Source organism: Carassius carassius, chromosome 34 (genome assembly GCF_963082965.1).
Source record: "Carassius carassius chromosome 34, fCarCar2.1, whole genome shotgun sequence".
Lineage (NCBI taxonomy): Eukaryota > Metazoa > Chordata > Actinopteri > Cypriniformes > Cyprinidae > Carassius > Carassius carassius.
This window is the reverse complement of record NC_081788.1, coordinates 18314469-18340313: the sequence shown is the minus strand read 5'-3', so window position 1 is coordinate 18340313 and position 25845 is coordinate 18314469. Positions and strand designations below refer to the sequence as shown.

Sequence of the window (25845 nt, the reverse complement as noted above, 5' to 3'; positions counted from 1 at the left end):
GGTCATTATTGACCTTTTATATGCAATACCTTGGGTCTGAATTTCATTAAAAACTTTTTTTATGACCAATGCATATTCAAGAGTTTCTCCAATCTCTTAGAGAGAGTAACCATAATTTACCATAGTAACCGCTATAACTATGGCTACCAGGATACTTTTCGTCCTGTGGATTTACCTGTGCTTTGCTTTTGTGTGTTTATCGAAATCATCGTTTGGTAACTTAGTTTAAAATGCGCACGTCTGGTTACGTCTGTTACATTTTTTAATTCGATGTATAATTGCGCGATCACATACATTTAAAAATTACTGTGACGAATTAAAAAAAAGACAGTTCTCACCATGAGCGTTCAAGAGTCAAGATGCGCGTGTCCGAGGAGCGCGCATGCGCAGTGCCACCCAAGCCGCTAACTAAGGGGCCAACATGGAGAGAAAAGGTAATCTGTTTCTTGACTTTCTCTGAATAATATTTGCCTTATTTGATGCTATAGCTATTATATATGAGGCAAAGTGACTAACTTGCATTCGGGCTCAAACGAGTAGTGTAATATTAAAGCAAAAAGGCGCATTTTTCCTTATATTGGGACACATGAGCTGGTGTCTTTAGCGTTAGCATGCAACGTTAGCCACTCTGTCTGCAGCTGAAGTGAGATACATTTATTTTCATTACGCCCCAAAGGCACGTTTTATTCGGTTTGTATCGGCTTTACTTTAAGCGATGCCACATCCCCTTTTTGATTTAAATAGACGTTAATCGTATGAGTAACGTTAGGCGCGTGCACGTATCATGGATGAGAGTTAAAGCTTCTGTTTTCCTCCTTGCTGTCGTGGAAACTTCAGGAATTTATTTCCTCCAAGCCTCGTTTTGCGTCCATGTTTCTGGCGCTGTAAGAATAGATAAAAAGATTCATGTTATTAAAGAGCCACGTCTGCACTCGTGTAAAGCGTTCAGTTCCTTGTCACAATGTAAACACCCAACTGTGCATTGTTTATGTGAATTATATAAGATTACATAATAAGATCACCATAACCGGTCTGTGTCTCCCCTGTATTATGGTCAGGCTATGTTTGACTGTCTTTGAGCAACTGAGTTTAAGTGATTTTTATTAATAGTTTCATTGTCATATGCTGGATCTCATTTGTCACACCAGTTCTGGCACTTCAGGCAAGGAAGAAAAGGGCCAAAGCCAAGAAGTCGACCAAGAAGTGAGTTTGTCCTTCATTATCTTGTTTTTTCCTGCTAATATTTATCTGGCTGATCATTTGGATTTTGACACCTAAGAAGGACTGCCTATATATAAATTGCATCGTGCACTGTAAAACATTTAGCTGGGATGTGATTATTGGCCATAAAGATATTGGGAACCATAATTTGGTGTACAATGGTGTCTGTAGACTTAAAAAAAAAAAAAAAAAAATACGTTAAGTCCTGGAAGTTGCAGAGTGGGCTGTTAAATGCAGTGTCAGTTTAGACGCCACTGTTTTTGTGTACAGAATGAGTCATGAATGAGATTATTCAATCTTAACTGTTGAACCATGTTCATTTGATAATATTTTGGCAGAATGAAGTCAACATTGTATTTATTGAAAGAGTTTATGTGGTAGAAAACAAAACGCTGGCTGTGTGCACATTGTGTTTCTTGGATTTAGATTCAGTTGACTGATTCAGATGAAGTTTCATTCAGCAGAGTTTTTACAAGTCAAGTTTATTTATTTACACTTAATAATGGTTCGACGTGGGGATTTTGGCATAAAACTTGTTTTTTTTTTATATTCATGTGAAGAACATTTTAATAATCTAAAGAACCTTTTTTTTTTCATTGTAAAGAATTTTTTTTTTTGGACTGGATAGATTCCATAAATGTTTAAAGTTCTTCATGGAACCAACAATGAAAATGTCGAACTTTTTTTAATTTTAAGAATGAAGAATGCTTGTTTTTTTTTAACAATACAGATTGTATTAAAGCAGCAAGTTGTTCGATCAGGATTCAGTAATTTTACTTATAATTCGAACTTCTGTTTCACCTAAAAAGCAATTCTACAAAACATTATATATAGCTGCATTATTCAGGTCAGTTCAGTTTGGCTGTTTAGTGAGCTCTTTGAATAAAGGTGTTTTTATGTAGTAAAATATTGTCTTTATTTAGGTCCTTTGATTAAAACATGTCACAGAAATGAAAACACATGCTGAAACAACTATCAGAATATTTATACCTTGTAAAAATTAGCATCATAGGGTCTTTTAATGTAAGATGTCTGCTTTATGAGAGCTTAAACTGTAAGAAGACCTCCTTATATAGACTGTGCTGTAATGCTTGTCCATTGACCTAAATGAAATGTGCTATCATCCCTCAGGCCAGCACATCCTCCGCGCGGGGCATCACAACAGCAGCAGCCTCCTACAGAGACCCAGATACAGGAGCCTGATGAGGAAATCCTGGGCTCTGACGATGAAGAGCAAGAAGATCCTAATGACTACTGCAAAGGTTGAAGACAAAGCTCTATACTTTCTTTTTGACAGCAGAAGTTACAGCTTGACAGCAAAAGTTACAGCTTGATCTATAGACGAGACTTAAAATTGCTGAAATGACATGACTAGAGGCGCTTCCTTGTTTCACTGTTGTTGTTGTTGTTGTTTTTTTTCTTGCAAGTATCTGTTGGTGAAACTAAAATTCTTCCTAAAAGTGCATAATTACTGTACACTACAAAGAAATGGATATTTGGTACTGTAAATACAGGAATGTCATCATCCTCTGCATGTTCCAGATGTGATTTTATATTCTTATTTAATGTAAAATGGTTGTGATGCTATAATTGTTCACTTTGTTTTATTATTTACTTATTTTAAAATGTCAGTAGTCTGGTCAAGTTCTAATTTCTAATGTATTTTAAATTGATTGCTCAAAATCAGTCCCTAACCAAATGACAATCAAACCGGCCCTTAAAGACAATCGATGAGCTTTCTGATTACAAGCTGAAGGATTGCGGTTCTGCTTTGTTCAGGCGGATATCACCATGTGAAAATAGGGGACCTATTAAATGGCAAATACCACGTAATCCGGAAGCTGGGATGGGGGCATTTCTCTACTGTGTGGCTGGCCTGGGACATCCAGTAAGAGCTTTTTCATTGTTAATAACATGAGACCCATTATAATGTGCCAAAATCGCATATGCATGATCCAGTTTTTCTCTTCCTTTTTTTTCTGCTTTGCAGAGGGAAGCGGTTTGTTGCAATGAAGGTAGTTAAGAGTGCAGAGCATTACACTGAAACAGCTGTGGATGAAATAAAGCTACTCAGATCTGTAAGTATACAAAGAAACGAGAATATGTTTTTTCTTCTTTTCTTCAGGCAAGCATATTTTGGTATATCACTGAACCAGGATGCTTAGTTTTATTTATTTGTTTGGTGTGTTTTGTTTTCAGGTCAGAAATACAGACCCTGATGATCCAAACAGAGAGATGGTTGTGCAGTTACTGGATGACTTCAAGGTCTCAGGAGCCAATGGGACTCGTATCCTTGAATGTGAAGAATGTTGTGTGTAGCTGTGTGTGTGTGTGTGTGAGAGAGAAAATGGGTCAAGAAGTCTTCAAGCAGGTGTCTTGTACTATTTTAAGATACCACAAATTCTTTTACAAGGGCATGTGTGAATGCTGACTTTGAAAGAGTTGTTGCTTTGTAGCGATTTTGCTGAGTGAAGCTGTTCTGATATTATGTTTTTCAGTTAGAAGTTGTACATTTGTTCCTACCAACAGCAGATTCCATTTTAAAAGTGTTGGACCTAAACTTGAACTTTCAGATGTCTGCATGGTGTTTGAAGTTCTAGGGCACCACTTGCTTAAATGGATTATCAAGTCCAACTATCAAGGCTTACCTCTGCCCTGTGTCAAGAGCATCATTCGACAGGTAATGCAGCACATCACTGCACAACCAGATCAGTGTTCATTTAATTATGGTTTGATTAAGTGCTGACGTGGATTCAGTGGATCAGTTTACAGATGAATCATTATGGGTTTACAGTCTTGCTTAAGGGTTTGGGCTTTATTGAAAAATCAGAATTTGTCTTTTTTTTTTTTTTTTAAACCACTAGAACAGACATGTTTGTAAGGGATAATGTGCAGGACTGCCAGAAGTTTGTGTCTAAGAATTTAATACTTTTTATTTAGCAAGGATGCGTTTAATTTATCAAAAGTGACATTAAGTGACCTGCTGAAAAAATATTGCTTAGAATTTGTTCACATTAGAATGAATATCATGTGACACTGAAGACAACATAACTGTTTTAACCTTATTTTTAATCAAATAAATACAGACTTGATTAGCATAAGAGACTTCTTTAAAAAAAATGTAAAATAAAATTTCCTGCAGGGATGTTTCTCTTTTAGAATCGGAAGCAATCAGATGCATCCTTTTCAGAGAGCTGTGAATAACCAATGATATTAATGTTGTGTTGCATTGTTGTAAAAGTACTGTATTGTTAATATTCAGTGTTATATTATGTACCTTTTGGTTTTGTGATTTATATGCCTTGTTGTATATTATTTTGTGTTGCCCCAGGATGTTTAGAAAGGTGCTAATATATATTTTCTATAGTTGTTTGAATCTCTGCATTTTTGAAAATCTCAGGTTATTCAAGGTCTGGATTACCTGCACACCAAGTGTCAAATCATCCACACAGACATTAAGCCAGAGAACATTCTCATGAGCGTAGATGAGCTGTATATCAGGCGGTTGGCTGCAGAAGCCACTGAGTGGCAGAAAGCAGGCGCTCCCCCTCCATCTGGGTCAGCAGGTACGACAGCTCTGCTTACAGACACACACAGTGAAGCATACTTTTACACAGCTTCAACCAGTTGCAAATAATTGTGTGAACATTTCCCTTGGTAGTAGTTTTCACATTCTCTCTAGCATACTGTTCTTAAAATTGGTTTACTTTGCAAGCCATCATTGAGTTACAGTGACTTATGATGACCTTTATCTTCCAGTGAGCACTGCCCCAGCACCTAAACCGGTACGTTTCATTTCAATTTATTTTTATTGTTTTAATGTCGAAAAGAAAACTATTCAATCATTCTCTTTCTTTCTTTAGTTCCCTGAAAATAATCTTGAATTGCTGTTCACAATTTTAAGAATGTTCTGGGTTATTTACAACTTAAAATCTTGCCACTGTAATTGTGAAGACTTTTGTAATGATGCAAAGTATTTCCATTTTAAATGTTTATGAAAGAATCCTGAAAAAGTAATAAATGTTTCTTGACTAGCAAATTAGCATATTAGATTCATTTCTGAAGGATCATGTGACACTGAAGGCTGAAACAAAGGCTGCTGAAAATCCAGCTTTGCCATCACAGGAATTATTTACGTTTGGGAAAAAAAAAAAAAGGAAACTTTTAAATTGGAGTAATATTTCACAATAATAAGTTTTGTTTTTTTTGGTATCCAATTAAATGCAGCCTTGTTAAGAATGAGAGTCTTGTTTCATCTGACAAACATCTCACAAAAAAATAAAACAAAAACCTCAATATTTGCATGGTAGTGTGATTTTATTTGTCATAACCTGGAATTTTCTTCCTCAGGCACCAAAAATGTCAAAAAACAAGAAAAAGAAGCTAAAGAAGAAGCAGAAGCGTCAAGCAGAGCTCCTAGAGAAGTGCATTATGGACTTGGAGGAGATGGAGATTGGGCCTGAAGGCAAAGAGGAAGAGGACGATGACCCAGAATCCCCCAAATCCCCCTTCTGTGTCCCACTAAGACAGGCATCCCTGCAGGACATTGCTAATGAGGACACAATAAGTTAGTTTCTATTTGTATCAGTTATTTTTTTATAGTGCTAGAGTTAGAGTTTTTTTTTTTGCTGCCATTAACACATCTCCATTATATTTCTGTTTCTCTACCTCTCACATAATAGTGGAGACCAGAGAGAGACTAACCTCAGATGCTTCACTTGAGCTCCGCTGTAACGGCTGTATGCACTCCAGTCAAACACAGCCTGAGGAGGATGATCAAGGAGACCAGCCACATGGCCAACTGCTACAGGAGGACCACAATAATGCAAACACAGGCCCAGAGGACACAGTTCAAAGCATGTACGAGTACTGTAATGGGGCAGAGTCCCCTGAACTGGACCAGGCTGGCTACAGTAATGGCAATTCAGGCCGAGAGCATCTAGAGGAAGGAGAGATGCCACCTGGAGAGCAAGATCAGCAGAAGACTAGAACCAGAGCCAGGGAACAGAACAAGGATAAGATAAAGAACGGTGAATTTTCTATGGCTTTTTAATTCTTTTAATCTTTTTGTTTTATTTATTTTTTTATAGAAATTACATGATTCTTACATGCTGGTAACAGTTTGTATTAAAAGGGTAGTTCACATAAAAAATGAAGTGTCATTATTTGCTCACGCTCATGTCGTTCCTAATCGGCAATACTGTTATTGTTATGTCAGTACATTGTGAGCTTTTAAATTTTACAATGACAGTTCATAGTAACCACAGGTGACTGTTTTTTATTCGCTTTTTCCTCTTCTTTCAGATAAGTTGTCATCTGGAAGCTTATTGATCAATCCACTGGACCCACTTAACGCAGACAAGATCAAGGTCAAGATTGCTGACCTTGGCAATGCCTGCTGGGTGGTAAGAATCTCAATAACCCAATGAATCCAAATTATAGTCATTTATTTGTGAAAAACCGCAAATTAGAATGATTTCTGACAAATTGTGATGCTTTCATTGTATTAAATAGTCATTTAAAATAGTAATATTTCACAATATTACAGTTTTTACTGTATTTTTCAACCTTTGAGCATGAAAACTTAAATGTTATTGTATGAAAAAAATTGTTTATTTTTTTACATTTTCAAACTTATTTTGAAAACATTAAAACATATTGGCCCCAAACTATTGAACAGTAGTGTACATTTATTTGGTTGAGTGTGGACTGGTAAATGGAGCACGGACATTTATTAAGAGAAAATATAGACAGTTTTCTTTTTTTTTTTTTAAGTATTCAATATGATGATTTATTTGAATTCTCTGCTCTTCAGCACAAGCACTTTACTGAAGACATTCAGACCCGACAGTACCGCTCTCTGGAGGTGCTGCTGGGATCAGGGTACAGCACACCTGCGGACATATGGAGCACAGCATGCATGGTGAGAAGCTACACATGGTCCTTCATCAGTTTGTTAATCAGCTTTACTTTCACATAAATCCACAGGCATCCTTGGGGGAACAGGTAAATCAATTAAGTAACAGTTTAGACCTGATATTGGATTGCTCTCTCTTTTCAGGCATTTGAATTGGCCACTGGTGATTATTTGTTTGAGCCCCACTCTGGTGAAGATTACTCGAGAGATGAAGGTAATGCAAATTTTCTTCCTTCTGCCTGAATTACAAAAATTTTGAATATTCCCTCCATTACATTTACTGAGGAAAGAAGTACAGTAATAATTAATCTGGATAACAGATGCATGTACATGTCTACAGTGAGGGACATAACCATCATTTAATTTATAATGTGACTGACAATTTTCTGCAATTGACTGACAATCACATTAATGTCTAACTACAGGCACTATGCAATAGAATTTAAACACCTGCTTAATTATTTATTGTCTGTTGTTTTCTTCTGTCTTAATATGAATTGATATTACACTGCTTCAAGAGCTGTGATCCTGTGGTTATTTCCCTGCTAACAATCAGAGCCTGTTGTTAAAATGCATGGAGACCCTGTCTCTTCTTTAAACCTCTTCATAATCACTTCCTCCACCTCCACTATTTGCCCTTTTGACCCATGTTTCTTCATTCTTCCTGGTGTTCTATTGTTAGTTGATGCTGTAACTAAATAGACTAAGACAGAAAGATGCGTATTTTGCATGCCTTAGAAATGTATTGAGTGTGGGAAGAACCTAAACGTAAAACCTAATGTAGTATCCATCTGTCAATCTTAGTTAACCGTTTCTAAGGCATGCTGTCATCTGTGATCTTATTATCTTTGCACTGGAGTGGAAATGCTGTTTAAAAAGACCTTGGTGATTATGTTAGTCATGATCAGAATTAGCATGCTTTGAACCACTAAGGGGTTGTTGCTTTTGGTGTAATACACAAAGGCAAAGAGAAACTCCATACTTACCAAGTGAAATTTCAGATAATTCTATTGATTTCAAATGCTAATAATTTCATGGGGCTCAAAGTATAAAGGCAACAGAGGTTAAGCATTTGGTTTTAAATTGTACATTGTGATGCTTTCACTTTGTATATATGCAAGATATTTAGCAGGATTTGGTTAGACCAGGGGCCCGTTCTTCGTACGTCGCTAACTCAGTTAGCTGGATTTGATTGTTGACGATTTGGCGTGATCTTGGATCGTTTGGTTCTTCGAAGCTCATCCCGGAGCTGCTGTCATAGCAACAGGTCCGTAAGCTTAAACCTGCTCGGGAGCAGGCTTATTTCATGTAAACAGGATTAGATCGCTTCTTTTCAACCAGAACTGATACTCAAAATATGTCCGCTACTTTATTACAAGTGTATCGTACTGATCCAGGGACAATAATTTAAAATAATAATCATTAAAAAAATTATTTAAAAATAATATAAAAATGCTGTGTAGTCCATAACAGCCTACTATAGACAGCCAGTTTTACTCACTGAAATATTTGTCATAAAATTATTACTTCATAATTGTATTAGAGTCTTACACACATGCTATACAGATAATAGAGTCGTGCATTATTTTGAGTGATGACTGCTATTATAAGAGTGGCTTATAATGATGGAGTACAGGAGATGCAGATAACATGAAATTGACCCTTAAGAATCTTTCATTAATGCTGTCACCTAACAAATATGTCCACATATAAAATGAAATGAATAGATAATTTCTACACTGAAATAAAAATGTAAAGACTGCACAACTATTATAAATTGCGAACCGAAATAATTGGGAATCATTAAAAAAATTCTAAGAAAATAAAAACATGTATCTATTATCTGTTTCATGTATCTATTATAACATTTATGTAGTTTTGTTTGCTTGGCTGTTTCCTTATAAAAGTCCAGAAATTTGTCAAGTTTTTCGTCGGGTGTCATTTTAAATTATATGACGTCATTACATTGCCGTCTTGCCACCAGCCAATCGCTGCACTGCTGATCATGGTTTCGAGTATCGATACATATCCCCTTTTAAGCCAACACATGAACGCGCAATTACCTCAGATGACTCAATCCAGCGATACTAATCATACACAACAGGTGTGTTCGAAGAACCCAATTAGCCGGATCATGATTAGCACGATGATATCATCTTGGATGTGTCATTTGATCTCGGATGTAATAAGCAACGTACTAAGAACGGGCCCCAGAAGTCAAACTGGAGAGACTAGTAATGATTCATTAAACTCCTGCTTAGAACATACTCTTGTGGTAGACCACATTGCACTTGAATCAACTGATGTAATTTTCCTAAAACCTTTCAGTTTAAGTCATGTCAAAGAGAAGGTAGTTATTGAATTTTCCTATTGGCATAGAGAACCTTGCCTATAATTTTCATTATTGTATTCCATAGAGCCTTGTAATAAACATTACTATGCTGACTGGAGACACTGATGTAAGATTCCCTGTTAAGTTTGTAATCTGTAATTCTGGCCCTCTGTCATTTGCCTTTTGTCATGTGAGTTTGTCCTTTTTTATTTTTTTTAAAATCCTGTCCTGGTTCTTTCTGCTTTTCCCCATTCCATGGTCATTTTCTCTTACTGTCTATCTTCCCTCTCTCTCTCAGACCACCTTGCTCTGATTATCGAGCTTTTGGGGAATATCCCCCATCACTATGCTCTGAGTGGGAAATTTTCACAGGAATATTTCAGCCATAAAGGTACGCCTGTCAGTCAGGAAGAGCCCTGCCCCGAGGGAGCGGTTTGAAGGGGAAGAGAGGAGATCCAGCAGCTCCATTCACAGCACGTTTTGCTAAAATCTTCTTTAGAAAATGTCCAGTTGTTCACAAAGAGGCTTTTCTTACAAGTTTGAGGTGGCCGTCATAACAATAGATGAACTACTGTAGTTTCACAGCCACAGAATTGTGGCATGATTCTGAATTAGCTTGAAACTCTATAAGAAGCAGGATAACATCAAAAACACTTCTGCATTACACAAGTCCAGTTCTTCTTAAAATCTTTCATCTGGATCTCTTATGTGAAAATACGTCTGTGCTGGATAAGGCTGTGTCTCCTTGCCTTCCTTCTCATCTCTGTTCTCTCAGGATGGGTGAATGACTGTATTAACACTGTCTGATCAAGTTGTACAATCCCCCCCCCCCCCACCCCCTTGATCCTCTCTGTATGTGATGGTAGACCACATTGCTTTGGTCATTGAACTGCTGGGAGCCATCCCACGCAAACTCATATTGACCGGAAAATATTCCAAGGAGTTTTTCTCCAAGAAAGGTAATGCGGCCATTATGAATACATTTTTATACCTAATCATTATGCTTTCACTTCAGATGATTAAATTGCATTGTAAACTTAAATGTGAACTTGTGTAAACTTGTGTGTCAAATGTTCTTCAGATGTTTGGGGTTGCTAACATTTTTTTAAATGCTTTTGAAGTCTCGTGTTCACCAAGGCAGCATTTATTTGATATTTGATTTATTTATATATATTTTTTGTATTATGTTTCAATATGTTATTTATTCCTGTGATGGAAAAGGTACTTAAGTAACTTTTATTATCTGTTGAAAATAGTTGTGCTGCTTAAAATTTTTGTGGAAACCATGAAGGTTCAAAAGAACAACACTTCTTTTGAAATGGAAATCTTTTCAAACAATGTAAAAGCCTCTTTTGATCAATTTAATGCTACACTGTAAAAAAAAAAAAAAAAATCTTTAAAATATACAGTAAAAAAACCGCAGCTGTGGTTGCCAGAATTATAACGTAAAAAATATGGTAACACCGTTTTAGGTTTAACGGTTTTACCTTAAATTTACAGTTTAATACCCTAATTTAACTGATATAATGTTAATATACCAACTTATTGAAGTACTGAAATCTGTTTTGTACCTGTTTTGGAATACACTGGTAACCACCAAAAGCAGGCGGTGATGAGAAAGTCACTGATGAAACAAAGCCCATCACAAGCAGCTTTTAAATATTAAGATACATAGAAGGTGCACAGTGTCATTAACTGAAATATTCAATATATATGAATTTATAAACATTATATGTAAAATACAACCCTTAATAAATAAAACAGAAAAAAATAAGAAGAAACATGGTTATTTCAAAGAAAAAACTAAAATTTGAAATGCTACGAAGAGAATTCTGGGAATGTCAGTTTACTTTTTTCCCTGTACATTTTACAGGAAATTACCGTTAAATATTTAACAGGTTTGTACTGTAGAATTGTCAGTTTTTTACCATTAAAATCACAGTCATTCTCTACATTGTAGTTTGTTGAATAAATAACTGCTTAAAAAAAAAATACTGACCCCAAACTTTGAATGGCAGTGTATCTCTAATCATTTCAAAGCAAAGCCTCAAGGATGGATGTTTTGGATATGGACTTTTTTTTTTTTTCAGTTAACATGAAATCAGAATTTAGAATTTATTGGACATTTCTGTCCACAATTTACCAGTGTACATTATCCCAAAAAACTGTCTTTATATTCAAATTTAAAATGTTCAAATTTGAAATTTTTTTTTATACCCTTTCACTCTGTAATGCATCACATTATTATTTAAAAATTAAGTTTAATGTTGATTTTTATGTGGTTTTGTGGGGCAAAATGTTAATCCAAGAGTGTAGGGATGCTCCAATCAATCTGCCTGGAGAACTGTATCGGCCAATAATCACATTTTATGACTTAATCCGTACTCCCTAAACTTGGCCGATCTCATGAAATGATCAAAATTTGATAACGTCAATGTACTACTGTGTGAGACCCCTTCCTGTGAGCTCACAGCCAAAGCGCGCCTACATAGAACCGCAGTTTAGAGTGTGCGCCTATAAAATGATGTTGTGTTGTGCCTTATTGTGCGTAAATGGCCAAATACATACAAAATTGTCAAAATGACCATCTTGAGTATTCATGTTAAAAAGTCGATTTATAGAAAACTCTGTCAGTCGATAGGCTATTAAGTGAATGTAAACAATTGAGAAACAACTTGTTTTAACAGTTAGAGTCGTGCATGAGGTCTCAAAGACAGCGACCTAAATAAACCTGCTGCTGTATGTCATTGTTTATTAATACATTGAAGACTCTAACCATTGTTATTTTAGAGTTAAATAGATTATTCAGTTTCTGTGGTATTTCTGTCCCTGATCTGTATCGGCCGATCACCATGGTTAGAAATTGGTACTCGGTATCATCTGCAAAAAATTGGAGCAACCCTACCAGAATATTGCAAAAAAAAAAAAAAAACAGTACTAGCGTACTGCATGGAATGAGAAGCCTGGTCTCTAAGTGTGTGTCTTCTGTAGGTGACCTGAAGCACATCACTAAACTGAAGCCGTGGGGTTTGCTGCAAGTTCTGATGGATAAATACGAGTGGTCTCGGGAGGAGGCCGAGATCTTCACTGATTTCCTGCTTCCAATGCTGGAGCTGCTGCCAGAGAAAAGAGCCACTGCTGCTGACTGTCTGCGACACCCTTGGCTTGCCCTTTAGTGTCCTCGTGCTGTCACTGCACATACTTCAGGCCCTGAACTCAAGAGACTGCAACAGATCACTTTCCAGTTTATAGAGCATATCAGCATAGTCATTTTTCTTCTGTTAATTTGAGTGATTTCATTTGCTTGGTTCATCAGAGGAATAGTAAACCTTCCTTTTTTTGTTTTGGCAGGTTTCTTTTTTTTTTTTCTTAGAGTTGAGAGGTTTTTTTGTGAGGGTTACTCCAGCCTTAAGCCCACTGCCGTCCCTCTTATTTTGGCAAAGGATGAAATGTAGACTTAGAAGGCACCTGTTTAGGTATCTGAGATATTTTCTGAGGTCATATAAAATTGCGATGGGCGATCAGTTTTTTTTTCATCACTAATATGAGCTACAGTCCAGTCCTCCTGAGTACCGACCACTCAGGCAGGCTTCAGTGCAATGCACGAGATCATTTTGTTACTTGTAGTCTTCTGAGTGGAAAAGTAATGGTGGTTTATAAAAGAGAATTGTTTGGTTTACCTTTATGACTGTAGAGTATAAATTAAGATTGTTTCTGTTCTGCGTCAAGATTCGCCACACCTCTCTCAGCTGTTTATTAATTCAGTTGGTTTTGATCTTGTCTGCCCCAGATTCGATTTTAAAGAGCTGAAATCTTCTCACTCATGGTCAGTACATTTTGTGTACACATGATGCTTCCACATAAAGTAACTGTCAAGGGCCACCAAAAGTGAAATTTGAGAAAAAAAAAAAAAAAAAAACCTTTATTGTCAGAGTGTGTGTTGTATGTATGATTTATGTGTGCGCGCATGTGCATGCGTGTGTGTCTGTATATATGTGTACCAAAGAGTTTGCCTTGATCTGTATATTACAGCCATGTACAGTTTTTAAAAGAAATCCTACTATTGCATCTAAGCTAAGATTATTTAGCTGGATAGAAGTGTTTTAATAAAGCATTTGGAAGATGGATGCACCTGTTTGTTTGATTTGCTTTTATTTAAAAACAAAAAACAAAACAACAACAACCTTGAAATGATATAAATTGGAGGTGAAAAGGCAGGGTACTTTTCATTGTAATACACACTGATCTTTTGGAAAGATAAAAGTAAAGATTAAAACAAGATGTTGTATTGCTAAGTATGTGCAAAAAAAATTGATTGTTTCAATAGCTATTTAGTACAGTAAAACTGGGTTTGTCAATCTGGGATGCAATTTAAAAAAAAAAAAATCTTTACTATGAATGTCCAGTTCCATGTCCACTGCAGTTCAGATCTTTTGGATTCAGGCTTTATCTATAAACAAAAGGAGACAACAACACTAAAATTGTGCATTTAAAAATTCTTTAAGTAACTGCAACCTAAATATAGAAAAAATATATCATGAATTATTTAGCAGGATAGAAACTTGACATGATTTATGGATAATTATTATATTATTAATCTTATGATACATTAATCAATTCATCAGCACATTCTGTCCAGTTCATAGCCAGTGTAACTTAATGTTCTGCACTAAATTATGAGTTGTGAATACATTTTAATTATTATCAAAATCATTCCAATACTTTTCTTACCATTACCCTCCACCTCGAAGTCATCTGGCAGCAGATTGTCTTGCCGGTTGCCCAGAGTGAAAGCAAGCAGTGCCAGTAATGCTGAGTCCAGGATGCTGATAATGCCTAAAATATAAGCCCAGCGAATGGTGCAGTTCCCCAGCGTGTACTTGTCTGTCCTCTCACCACACATCCGCTTTACCTCCGGAGCATCCCAGCCGTCCGGATAAATCATACAACCCATCACCATCAACACAGCTACAACATCAAATGCAAAGGTTAAATTTTCTATAACTTTTCCCTTTAAAGGCCTAAAATATCCATTTATTTAGGGTTGAGGCAATATTGCATTTTTAACTAACACTTTGTGAGTGATAGACGCACAGTTGATGATGCTTTTAAATGTTGACGGACAGCTGCAGGTTTACTACAGACGGATGCTGTCATGGAATGCACAGATACTGATTAGCCTTCAAATATTTTTCAAGATAGAAAAGACCTTTCCCTTTAAGACAGTGCAACCATCCCTCACAGCCTCGTGATTAATAGCAAATAAGTACACACATAAATGTCTAACCTTATTCAGGTGTCTACACTTAGTAAATATATTTATACAAATATTTCAAATTTTGTTAATTTTATAGTTTCCTCTTTTTAAACCGCTTTCATTTCTGCTTATTAACAAGGCTAACTAGTAAACACTTTGCCCACCTGAAGATGTTTGCATCCATGCGCATATCTTGTACACACTTGCAGAGTTGCAGAAGAAGAAAAGACCCAAGCACACAATGGTGCCTACGATAAGGAGCATTGAGGTGCCTACAAAAAACATAGCAGTCCTGAAAGCCCCTGAGGGGATGGAACCAAAATCAAACACGCTTCCTTTGCAGACCAATTCGGAGGTTATGGGGTTGCCAATACAATAGTGAAAAAGCCCAAAGTATCCAGCCTGCGGGGTGTTAACACTATCACCAATCCAGTAGGGCTGAATGAAGACCACCACGGTAATGATGGCGAAGCATATGGTGAAAACAGCCCACAAGACACCGATGGCCCTGGCATTTCTCACATAATTGGTGTGGTAGATTTTGGCAGCCTCTTGGGCTGGAAGCATATTCTCATTCGCCATTATCAAATATACATATATCCAGCGAGATTAGAAGTCTGTAGATATTTTTCAAGGAAAAAAAAACCAGATCAAATGAAAAGCTAGTTCAGAATCCAATGCTACAGACAGCTCTTATATTATAGTTCAAAGAAAATGATTAAATCTGCTTTTGTCAAAGAAGTCCAAAGGCTAGGGAGATCCTCGCCACTGGAATAGTGTCTGAAACAACATTGTTGCCAACAAAGGTGTCAGTTTTTAAATTATTAATGGTAAATTAAGATGAGGAATAAGGTGGCAACAATGACCTGTTAGATGCTGTAATCAGATATGTTTGGTACTTCACAGTAAAATAACAGCTATTGTGTTGTAGGAACAACACAAACTCTATATATTTGTAAAAAGCTGTAGTAAACCCCTCTTACCAAATCTATGTAACACAGCAGATTATTTTTTTATATATACAGGTCCTTCTCAAAAAATTAGCATATTGTGATAAAGTTCATTATTTTCCATAATGTAATGATAAAAATTAAACTTTCATATATTTTAGATTCATTGCACACCAACAGAAAAATTTCAGGTCTTTTATTGTTTTAATACTGATGATTTTGGCATACAGCTAATGAAAACCCAAAATTCCTATCTCAAAAAATTAGCATATCATGAAAAGGTTCTCTAAACGAGCTATTAACCTAATCATCTGAATCAACTAATTAACTCTAAACACCTGCAAAAGATTCCTGAGGCTTTTAAAAACTCCCAGCCTGGTTCATTACTCAAAACCGCAATCATGGGTAAGACTGCTGACCAGACTGCTGTCCAGAAGGCCATCATTGACACCCTCAAGCAAGAGGGTAAGACACAGAAAGAAATTTCTGAACGAACAGGCTGTTCCCAGAGTGCTGTATCAAGGCACCTCAGTCGGAAGTCTGTGGGAAGGAAAAAGTGTGGCAAAAAACGCTGCACAACGAGAAGAGGTGACCGGACCCTGAGGAAGATTGTGGAGAAGGACCGATTCCAGACCTTGGGGGACCTGCGGAAGCAGTGGACTGAGTCTGGAGTAGAAACATCCAGAGCCACCGTGCACAGGCGTGTGCAGGAAATGGGCTACAGGTGCCGCATTCCCCGGGTCAAGCCACTTTTGAACCAGAAACAGCGGCAGAAGCGCCTGGCCTGGGCTACAGAGAAGCAGCACTGGACTTTTGGACAAATTTTGCATGTCATTCGGAAATCAAGGTGCCAGAGTCTGGAGGAAGACTGGGGAGAAGGAAATGCCAAAATGCCTGAAGTCCAGTGTCAAGTACCCACAGTCAGTGATGGTTTGGGGTGCCATTTCAGCTGCTGGTGTTGGTCCACTGTGTTTTATCAAGGGCAGGGCCAATGCAGCTAGCTATCAGGAGATTTTGGAGCACTTCATGCTTCCATCTGCTGAAAAACTTTATGGAGATGAAGATTTCGTTTTTCAGCACGACCTGGCACCTGCTCACAGTGCCAAAACCACTGGTAAATGGTTTACTGACCATGGTATTACTGTGCTCAATTGGCCTGCCAACTCTCCTGACCTGAACCCCATAGAGAATCTGTGGGATATTGTGAAGAGAAAGTTGAGAGACGCAAGACCCAACACTCTGAATGAGCTTAAGGCCGCTATCGAAGCATCCTGGGCCTCCATAACACCTCAGCAGTGCCACAGGCTGATTGCCTCCATGCCACGCCGCATTGAAGCAGTCATTTCTGCAAAAGGATTCCCGACCAAGTATTGAGTGCATAACTGAACATAATTATTTGAAGGTTGACTTTTTTTGTATTAAAAACACTTTTCTTTTATTGGTCGGATGAAATATGCTAATTTTTTGAGACAGGCATTTTGGGTTTTCATGAGCTGTATGCCAAAATCATCAGTATTAAAACAATAAAAGACCTGAAATATTTCAGTTGGTGTGCAATGAATCTAAAATATATGAAAGTTTAATTTTTTATCATTACATTATGGAAAATAATGAACTTTATCACAATATGCTAATTTTTTGAGAAGGACCTGTATATATATAAAATGCAGGAACAGTTTGTTCAGTGAGGGGAACTTTGACGTGTAAACATAAGTTTAAGGTTTTTTTTTATGGATATCTCTGCTTGCAGTCCTAATATATATTTATATATAGATGTACAGTAATGTTTGCTCGTATGCAGCGTTGTGAGATCATAATACTATATGCTGATATACTGTAGCCTAACTACTAGGCTGTGTCTGTGTTTTTATGATATTGTGCTCACTTGATATCAGGTCTCACATCCTCGTCTACACTGTCATCGAGGCTTGAGTGATATATATGTATGTATGTGTGTGTATGTATATATATATATACAGTCGTGGCCAAAAGTTTTGAGAATTACATAAATATTAATTTTCAAAAAGTTTGCGGCTAAACTGCATTTATATCTTTGTTTCAGTTGTTTCTGTGATGTACTGAAATATAATTACAAGCACTTCATACGTTTCAAAGGCTTTTATCGACAATTACATGACATTTATGCAGAGTCAGTATTTGCAGTGTTGGCCCTTCTTTTTCAGGACCTCTGCAGTTCGACTGGGCATGCTCTCAATCAACTTCTGGGCCAAATCCTGACTGATAGCAACCCATTCTTTCATAATCACTTCTTGGAGTTTGTCAGTGGTGAGTTTGTCAGTGGAGGTGCTCCATCGTGCTGGAAAATGCATTGTTCTTCACCAAACTGTTGTTGGATTGTTGGAAGAAGTTGCTGTTGGAGGGTGTTTTGGTACCATTCTTTATTCATGGCTGTGTTTTTGGGCAGAATTGTGAGTGAGCCCACTCCCTTGGATGAGAAGCAACCCCACACATGAATGGTGTCAGGATGCTTTACTGTTGGCATGACACAGGACTGATGGTAGCGCTCACCTTTTCTTCTCCGGACAAGCCTTTTTCCAGATGACCCAAACAATCGGAAAGGGGCTTCATATGAGAATATGACTTTGCCCCAGTCCTCAGCAGTCCATTCACTATACTTTCTGCAGAAGATCAATTTGTCCCTGATGTTTTTTTTGGAGAGAAGTGGCTTCTTTGCTGCCCTTCTTGACAGCAGGCAATCTTCCAAAAGTCTTGGCCTCACTGTGGGTGCAGATGCGCTCACACCTGCCTGCTGCCATTTCTGAGCAAGCTCTGCACTGGTGGCACTCTGATCCCACAGCTGAATCCTCTTTAGAAGACGATCCTGGCGCTTGCTGGACTTTCTTGGACGCCCCGAAGCCTTCTTTACAAGAATTGAACCTCTTTCCTTGAAGTTCTTGATGATCCTATAAATTGTTGATTTAGGTGCAATCCACAATATCCTTGCCTGTGAAGCCATTTTTATGCAACGCAATGATGGCTGCACGCGTTTCTTTGCAGGTCACCATGGTTAACAATGGAAGAACGATGATTTCAAGCATCACCCTCCTTTTAACATGTCAAGTCTGCCATTCTAACCCAATCAGCCTGACATAATGATCTCCAGCCTTGTGCTCGTCAACATTCTCACCTGAGTTAACAAGACGATTACTGAAATGATCTCAGCAGGTCCTTTAATGACAGCAATGAAATGCAGTGGAAAGTTTTTTTTGGGATTAAGTTAATTTTCATGGCAAAGAAGGACTATGCAATTCATCTGATCATTCTTCATAACATTCTGGAGTATATGCAAATTGCTATTATAAAAACTTAAGCAGCAACTTTTCCAATTTCCAATATTTATGTAATTCTCAAAACTTTTGGCCAAGACTGTATATATATATATATATATATATATATATATATATATATATATATATATATATATATATAAGAATGTCTACCAGAACAAGAAGAAAGAAATAATACAAGAGAGATCATTGCTAATGAGGTTTCATGAGTGATAGAAATAAACAATAAATGTATCTCTGTCAGTAATTTATTGCTCAGAAGGGAATTTGTCAGACAAGACAATCAACAACAAAGACTGCACTCTGATGTTTGTGATCCTCTCGGGTGTGATGTGAAGCCTTTGCTTTGTAGGTCAAGAATTACAAAGATATCAAAGGCATTGCGAGCCTGATATGTAAACAGAACCCTTGAACATCACACAATGCTGCAACCGCAATGCAACATTTGTTCAACTGCGATAGATTTGATAGTGCGTGAAGAGATCTTATGATAAATTTACAGCTATAAATGTTTTGAAGAGCTTGTTATCCTGAGCCTGGTTTCTCCCTAGGTTTTTTCTCCATTTTGTCACCGAGTTCCTTGCCGCTGTCACCTATGGCTTGCTTAGTTGGGGACACTTAATTTCCAGTGATATCGTCGACTTGATGACATCATTGAATTCAATAATGAACTGACTTTTTGCATTATTGACACACTATTTTCATATTTAATGCTGTTCAGTTGCTTTGACACAATCTGTGTTGTTAAAAGCAATATATAAATAAAGATTTGGTTTTGACTTGACTTAAGCCTTTCCTCAATTATGCAACAATACCTTTCACAATGCACAAGCTACATTTTACAGCATCATTTCTTGACAAATTGTGAACTTATATTACAAACCCCTGTAACGTATACATTGCAAAGTGTGTCTGTTAATGCTCAGTGATGAGATCTTTAAAATATCCTTTCTGTATTTCATGTTTGTTTGAAAAAGACCACTGGCCTGGCTAATACAAGCCACATGCCATTTCTGACTTGGGTTTCCACCAGAATGTGACACATCTTTGAATATTGACAGGGTTCTGTTGCCTTTCTGCTACTGAGAAACATCAGACTTTTAGTGGAGAGAAGGAACATGTGCTGGATCATCTCAAAGCACAAAGAAATGCAGAAAAAGGTGGGTTATGATGATAAACTTGAATGCAAGTACATGTAGAGCTGTGTATAAGTCACACAAAAGGTTATACTTTTTAGATTTACATTTTATATTAAAGGGGTCATGAACCGAGAAATAAAAATTCCCTAGATCTTTTGACATATAAGTCAATCGTACAATGGTAATCGTACTATAAGAACATCCTGTAATTTTTAGAACTCTAAACTTTCTCATTAGATGATCAACGCCTGCTTCTACCTCACTGCCTGTTTAGCCCCACCCACTGATTCGCGCATGTAGTGTAAATAATGAGAGAAAAGAATGAAGGTTTAGACATAAACCATACGAAAAAGATGCTCAGAAGATAACAAGACGCTGTGCAGTGCCAAGTTGTGGACAAACAGTCTTTGCATACCTTCCTTCGGAGGCACCAACCACACAAGTGTGAGTAACTATTTTTATTACGTGATCAATATTGCTTTGTGTGTTATATATAGCTATCAAACATACACAACTGATGAGGGTGTCAAAACAAGTCGCTTTGGAGAAAAGCATCATCTAAATGAATAAATGTAAATGTAACTGGCCCACATCTGGCCCGCGTGAAATCCATGTGGGCCAAATGTGGGCCAAATGTGTGCCAGATCTGGGCCGAAACTGCTTGCTGTCTGGGGTAAAAATCTGGAAAAGTTTGTAAGTGGACCTCAGAGAACAGTACAAAATAATTAAAAAGGCAGTTCATGACCCCTTTAACATTAATTCCAACAATACATCATTAGGCTATTAGATATTAGTAATTCAAAATAATTAAATTTTGGTCTCACAATTTTCATTCTCTTTGGTATAATGTTTCAAATATATCTTATAAATGTATATCCTCTAAATGTATTCTGTTTATGTTTATATATATATATATATATATATATATATATATATACACAATTTAAAGAACTCAGAATTTAAATTTTGTAGCTTTTAGGAATTCACATTTTGTTCTGCAGCATAAATTATACAGAGTCATACCTCAAATGTAAAACTAACATTGCTAATAAGTTGCTCAACTAGAATGGCTGCCTGAATCAGCAAGCATTAACCCTCACTGTGGTAGCTGTTGTAGCAAATCACAGCTTCTTAAACACACACACACACACACACACACACACACACACACACACACACACACACACACACACACACACACACACACACACACACACACACACACACACACACACACACACACACACACACACACAGACAGACACACACGTCAAAATTAACTTATGACGGTGTTTAATTCATATCGTAAAATAAAATGTAATGTTAACCACAAACCTTGTACTCATCTAATTCTACATTCTACAAACCAATAATAAATGCGAATTGTGCTCTGTAGGTCAGTCATAGGCATATAGCAATCAAATAAAGGTTTGTGGTTGTGACTTATCTAATGGATGCTTGGTAAAATAAATAAATAAAATAAAAAGAAATTAGCCTTTTAATTTGTCCCACCACAAATGTATCTTGTTCAATAAGAAAACGGCACAGCACAGGTCAAGCCATTACACTGGGGCTTTAAAGGAAACCTCTGTCAATGCTGAACACACTTACAGTATGTGCATGTAGTAGGCTGCTTTTTGTATTATTTATCAAGTGCTGTTTTTTAGTATGCAGTGAGGAGCTTCACCACCAGATGGCTGCCTCCCATCAGAACTCAGACTGTAGTATGCCTTATAAATAAAATTACACAGCGGCAGTAAATATGACAGATAAGTTTTTCCTAAGCGCAGAGCATCGGCAAAAAACACCAGCAGAGAATTAAATGAGGCTGTCTGGTCAGCATGTGCTTTTGCACTTTTATCAAAATAGTCCATTGACTTATTTTATGTCTTTTATTGGCCAAACCTGATATGTGAAGTAATGGATGGAATATATTACTCAGAAACAGTAGTGTGCTTTAAAGGTATTTGATAAATATGATCCCTGCTTTGTCTTTTTGCATATACAACATGATTGATCTTGTTTACTTTGTAGCCGCTCCTCTGCACTCTTCAGTTTGTCTTCAAACACACACACACACACACGCACGCACGCACGCACGCACGCACGCACACACACACACACACACACACACACACAGTGAATATGAAATATATGGTGCTGAAATTCTCTTATTTACTCATTTTTTTATGCATAGTGAACATAGTTGAATGTATAAAGCGAGTCACAAAAACCCCTCGATTTGGAGAGATTTTCCAATAATTTAAATATATATGCTAGTTAAGATCTGATCTCTTTTTTATTACATTTATGGTTTAATGGTAGCTTACATCTAATAAAAAGTGGTAGACTACTAGGACTAAATCAAAATTTTAAGCCTTATAACCAAAGCCCTGGTTCTCCTTCTTTGGGTTTCAGTGGGAATTAATGTGCACAGAAGCAGCAAGAAAACCCATTCGTTTTAATTAATTTTTTATTCATATGTGCAACATTTATGTTATTTAAAAAAAACTTCACTAACATTTTACTCAAAATGAATCGCTTTAACTAAATTATCTCATCTAATGATTACTAAATGAAACAGACCTATAGCATTTCCAAGTTTATTCCTCCACGAAATAATGCCTTTTGGAATGGGAATGGAATAGTACTGTATATACTGCACAGTTTGAAATGTAGACTACTTAGCAGTATGCTACATTGTTGTGACCCTATTTTGTTACATGTTTAATCTGGCAAGTGTCATCTAGTTGTCATCTCAGAAAATAATGGTATTAACCTATAGCCTGTTTGCACATTGATTAGCAAACTGCCACCACAGAAGGCATGTGAATCTTTAGCAAAAGCACTACTGAGGACTGTTAATCTTATGTTGGAGTAGGCTATAATGTAACCTAGCACAGTAACAGCAAAAATGCAAATTAAATTAATTAATAAAAAAAAAAAAGGAAAGGGAAAAAAAGTGACTATTATTGATTTTAAGACCAGCTTTAATCTTCATTGCAACCATTTTTCAGTTTTCATTTTATTGGTTTTTGATTGGGACTCTAATAATATGCCATATTTGACACAAATGTTAAACATAATTAGTTTTCAGCAGTAAATTTGAGATTGTCCATTGCTTACTTCACATAAAACTTACCTGTGTACATCTGTACATTATGAAATGTGCTCTTATGGCGTATCTTTGGTTTCCTTACTTTAATGTGATTGTACAGCCAGTGTCATTTTATTATATCAGTTTGAGCACTTTCTGTCTGTTCAGTGAAGTCTGGAGATATTCAGTCTCCCCAGTGAATATACTTTGTCTGCAAAAAAGTGTTTAGACACTTAAGATACACATAAAAATGTATGAATGTCATTGCGCTAGTTTCGCAAAATATCAAACCAGATGGCATTTGCTAACAAATGATGACTGACCTTTCTCAGAAGTGCCTTCGCTTTTCTTAACCATTATGGTTATTTTAAGATCATGGCCGCATCCGAAATCACATACTCTCTAAGGAGGTACTTTGTTTGAATAAGTCATTACTTTGCGACCGTTAAAAAAGAACATTCTATATATGAAAGTGTTGTAGAATATAATCTGGACGTGCTATACTTTTTGAAGAATTTACTTTATGAACAGCATCTCTACTGTTGATGTAAAACAAACGTATTTTGTAAAGACACAACCAACAACAGGTCATCTTGCTCTTGATCAAATCAAGGACTTCTGTGATTGTTTTTTCAAAGGAATTTATTCCTCACTCAGACCAATGGTCTGTAGCCTCTCATAATCAGTTCTAACCTCTGACCTCTGCTGCAGCTCACAGTTGTGTAATAGCTCAAAGCCGTGCCCAGCGCTGAACAGTTTTCTCTCACCTTGCAAGGAAGTGAGTGCACTTGCATGACTCTCTTCATCAAACTCACACCAGGAAATTCAGAGCTCTTTGCTCTGTTGGATTTCAAGATGACAAAGTTGGTTGGAGGGATCAAGGAGTCAAGGTTTGGCTGGTTAGCATGACTTAGTTATCCCGTGCTGGTAGATGCCTATTCATAAGCAATATTTTTTCTGACCCAGTTTTTATTTATTTATTTATTATTATTATTTTTGTTGCAAATAACGAGTATATCATTCATATTTCATTATAGTACTGGAGATATTTTCCAGTTATATTTTCAGGGGATCTTAAAATGGGATAAGGTCATTAAAAGTCTTAAATTAGAGCAAGTAAATTAAATTCATGTCATGGCATTAAATGTTGCATGCATTGAAAAAGATCTTCCTCAGTATTTTTGTTTTTTTAATAAAAATATGTAAACAGCATTAAATTCTTAAACATTTGAATCACGTGTAAATGCAGCTTAAAAATCGACCAAAAACTAGAACAATTATCTGTCAGTGAAATGTACTGTAAAAACAAGTTTTTCCTTTGGTTTAAGTTGCTTTTTGTGAGCCGATTATTTCCATATTGTAGTGTCTAGGAGCAGAGCTAAAAAAAGTGTTGAAGTGTTACTAATGCAACGCATTGTCTCTAGACAATGAATCCCTGCTCCCAAGACATTTATTGAACATATTGACATATTTTGTTAATTTAAATTTACCTTAAAAAAAAACTTGGTCATAAAAAGGTCTTAAAGTCTTGCTGAAATAATATTATTTATTCTTTCATTCATTCATTCATTCATTCATTCAAGTTTTGGAAGGGAGGCTGAGGCTATGTCCAGAGTAATTAGTCACAATTATGAGGAAAAGTAATTAAGAACACATCAGTGATAATTTCATTCTTTTGTTTGCCTCTATTTCTTTATTCCTGGCTTAACAAAGATAATGGGAGAATTTAATAGGAAATGGTTTGCTGCTCTTTGGCTATCCATTAGTGTCAATTTCTTTCATGGCATTTGTAACTCTTTTGAGTGTGCTAATGGCTTTTTTTGAGTTTGGGCTTGGTGCCTGGACTTCCCTTACCTCTACAGAAGGTCTTTTGGAAACAGAAGCCCACCCTGTTTATGGACAGCTGCTGGTTTTGAGAATAGAGCAATTTAACATAATTGCTGATGGGTATTAAGTGGAGGGCTTTGTCCGGGCAGTGCAGGGCACTGCTATCATTAAAGTAAATATTCATTATCATATATGCTGTTCACCTGCTTTACTGCTGCCCTTTGCACTACTGGGACTGTGGATGCATAACACCTAAAACCATTTTTTCTCTTTGATCAGGTCACACCACAACCACTAATGTACACTAATCTGAATGTTTAATTTGGAATGATTAATTTTTCAATTACAGCACACACACACACACACACACACACACACACACACACACACACACACACACACACACACACACACACAGATTTATTTATTTATTTAGTTTTTCTCCTCCAATCTTTGTTATCAACCAAACCTAGAAACCAAACCTGTCTGATTGATGAATGATGCACTGCAAGTAATGACAAAAAACAAAAACAAAAAAACATTGCATTTGTAATTCATAGGTAGGCAGTCATAGTAATTGTGTAACATGACACAATAACTGAGGGTTAGTTAGTTTGTTTGGAGTTAAGGAATTAATTAGGAATATGGGATTAAGCTGTTTCACATGCTTCCAATGAATATTGTGCTTTAAAAGCGATCAGCTAGCTTCATCGTCTTACCCTGGTGAACTGCAGTGAATGTCAGTCATTAGCATATCAGGCCATGAATGCTGTTGACATAAGACAAGTTCAAATGTT

The 25845-nt window shown here is 36.6% G+C and overlaps 2 protein-coding genes across 3 annotated transcripts; one reads left to right on the top strand and one right to left on the bottom strand.

Moving 5' to 3' along the window:
- The first annotated feature begins 355 nt into the window (after positions 1 to 355).
- On the top strand, positions 356 to 13597 carry LOC132114599 (SRSF protein kinase 1-like). Of its 2 annotated transcripts, XM_059522796.1 has the most exons (16): positions 356 to 434; positions 1149 to 1203; positions 2353 to 2483; positions 3001 to 3109; positions 3212 to 3299; positions 3421 to 3508; positions 3795 to 3901; positions 4622 to 4787; positions 4981 to 5006; positions 5572 to 5788; positions 5904 to 6251; positions 6526 to 6626; positions 7037 to 7144; positions 7283 to 7352; positions 10337 to 10429; positions 12462 to 13597. In XM_059522796.1, the coding sequence occupies exons 1-16, from the start codon at positions 422 to 424 to the stop codon at positions 12644 to 12646; spliced, it is 1905 nt and encodes a 634-aa protein (XP_059378779.1). In that variant the 5' UTR covers positions 356 to 421; the 3' UTR covers positions 12647 to 13597. The 2 variants fall into 2 exon arrangements, with proteins under 2 accessions (XP_059378779.1, XP_059378780.1); XM_059522797.1 differs by lacking the exons at positions 10337 to 10429; positions 12462 to 13597 and adding an exon at positions 9769 to 10303.
- Positions 13376 to 15309, bottom strand: lhfpl5b (LHFPL tetraspan subfamily member 5b). The gene is made up of 3 exons (XM_059522802.1): positions 14892 to 15309; positions 14202 to 14438; positions 13376 to 13920 (listed from the first exon to the last, which is right to left on the bottom strand). Exons 1-3 carry the CDS (start codon positions 15307 to 15309, stop codon positions 13910 to 13912), a joined length of 666 nt encoding a protein of 221 aa, XP_059378785.1. The 3' UTR covers positions 13376 to 13909.
- Positions 15310 to 25845: the final 10536 nt, after the last annotated feature.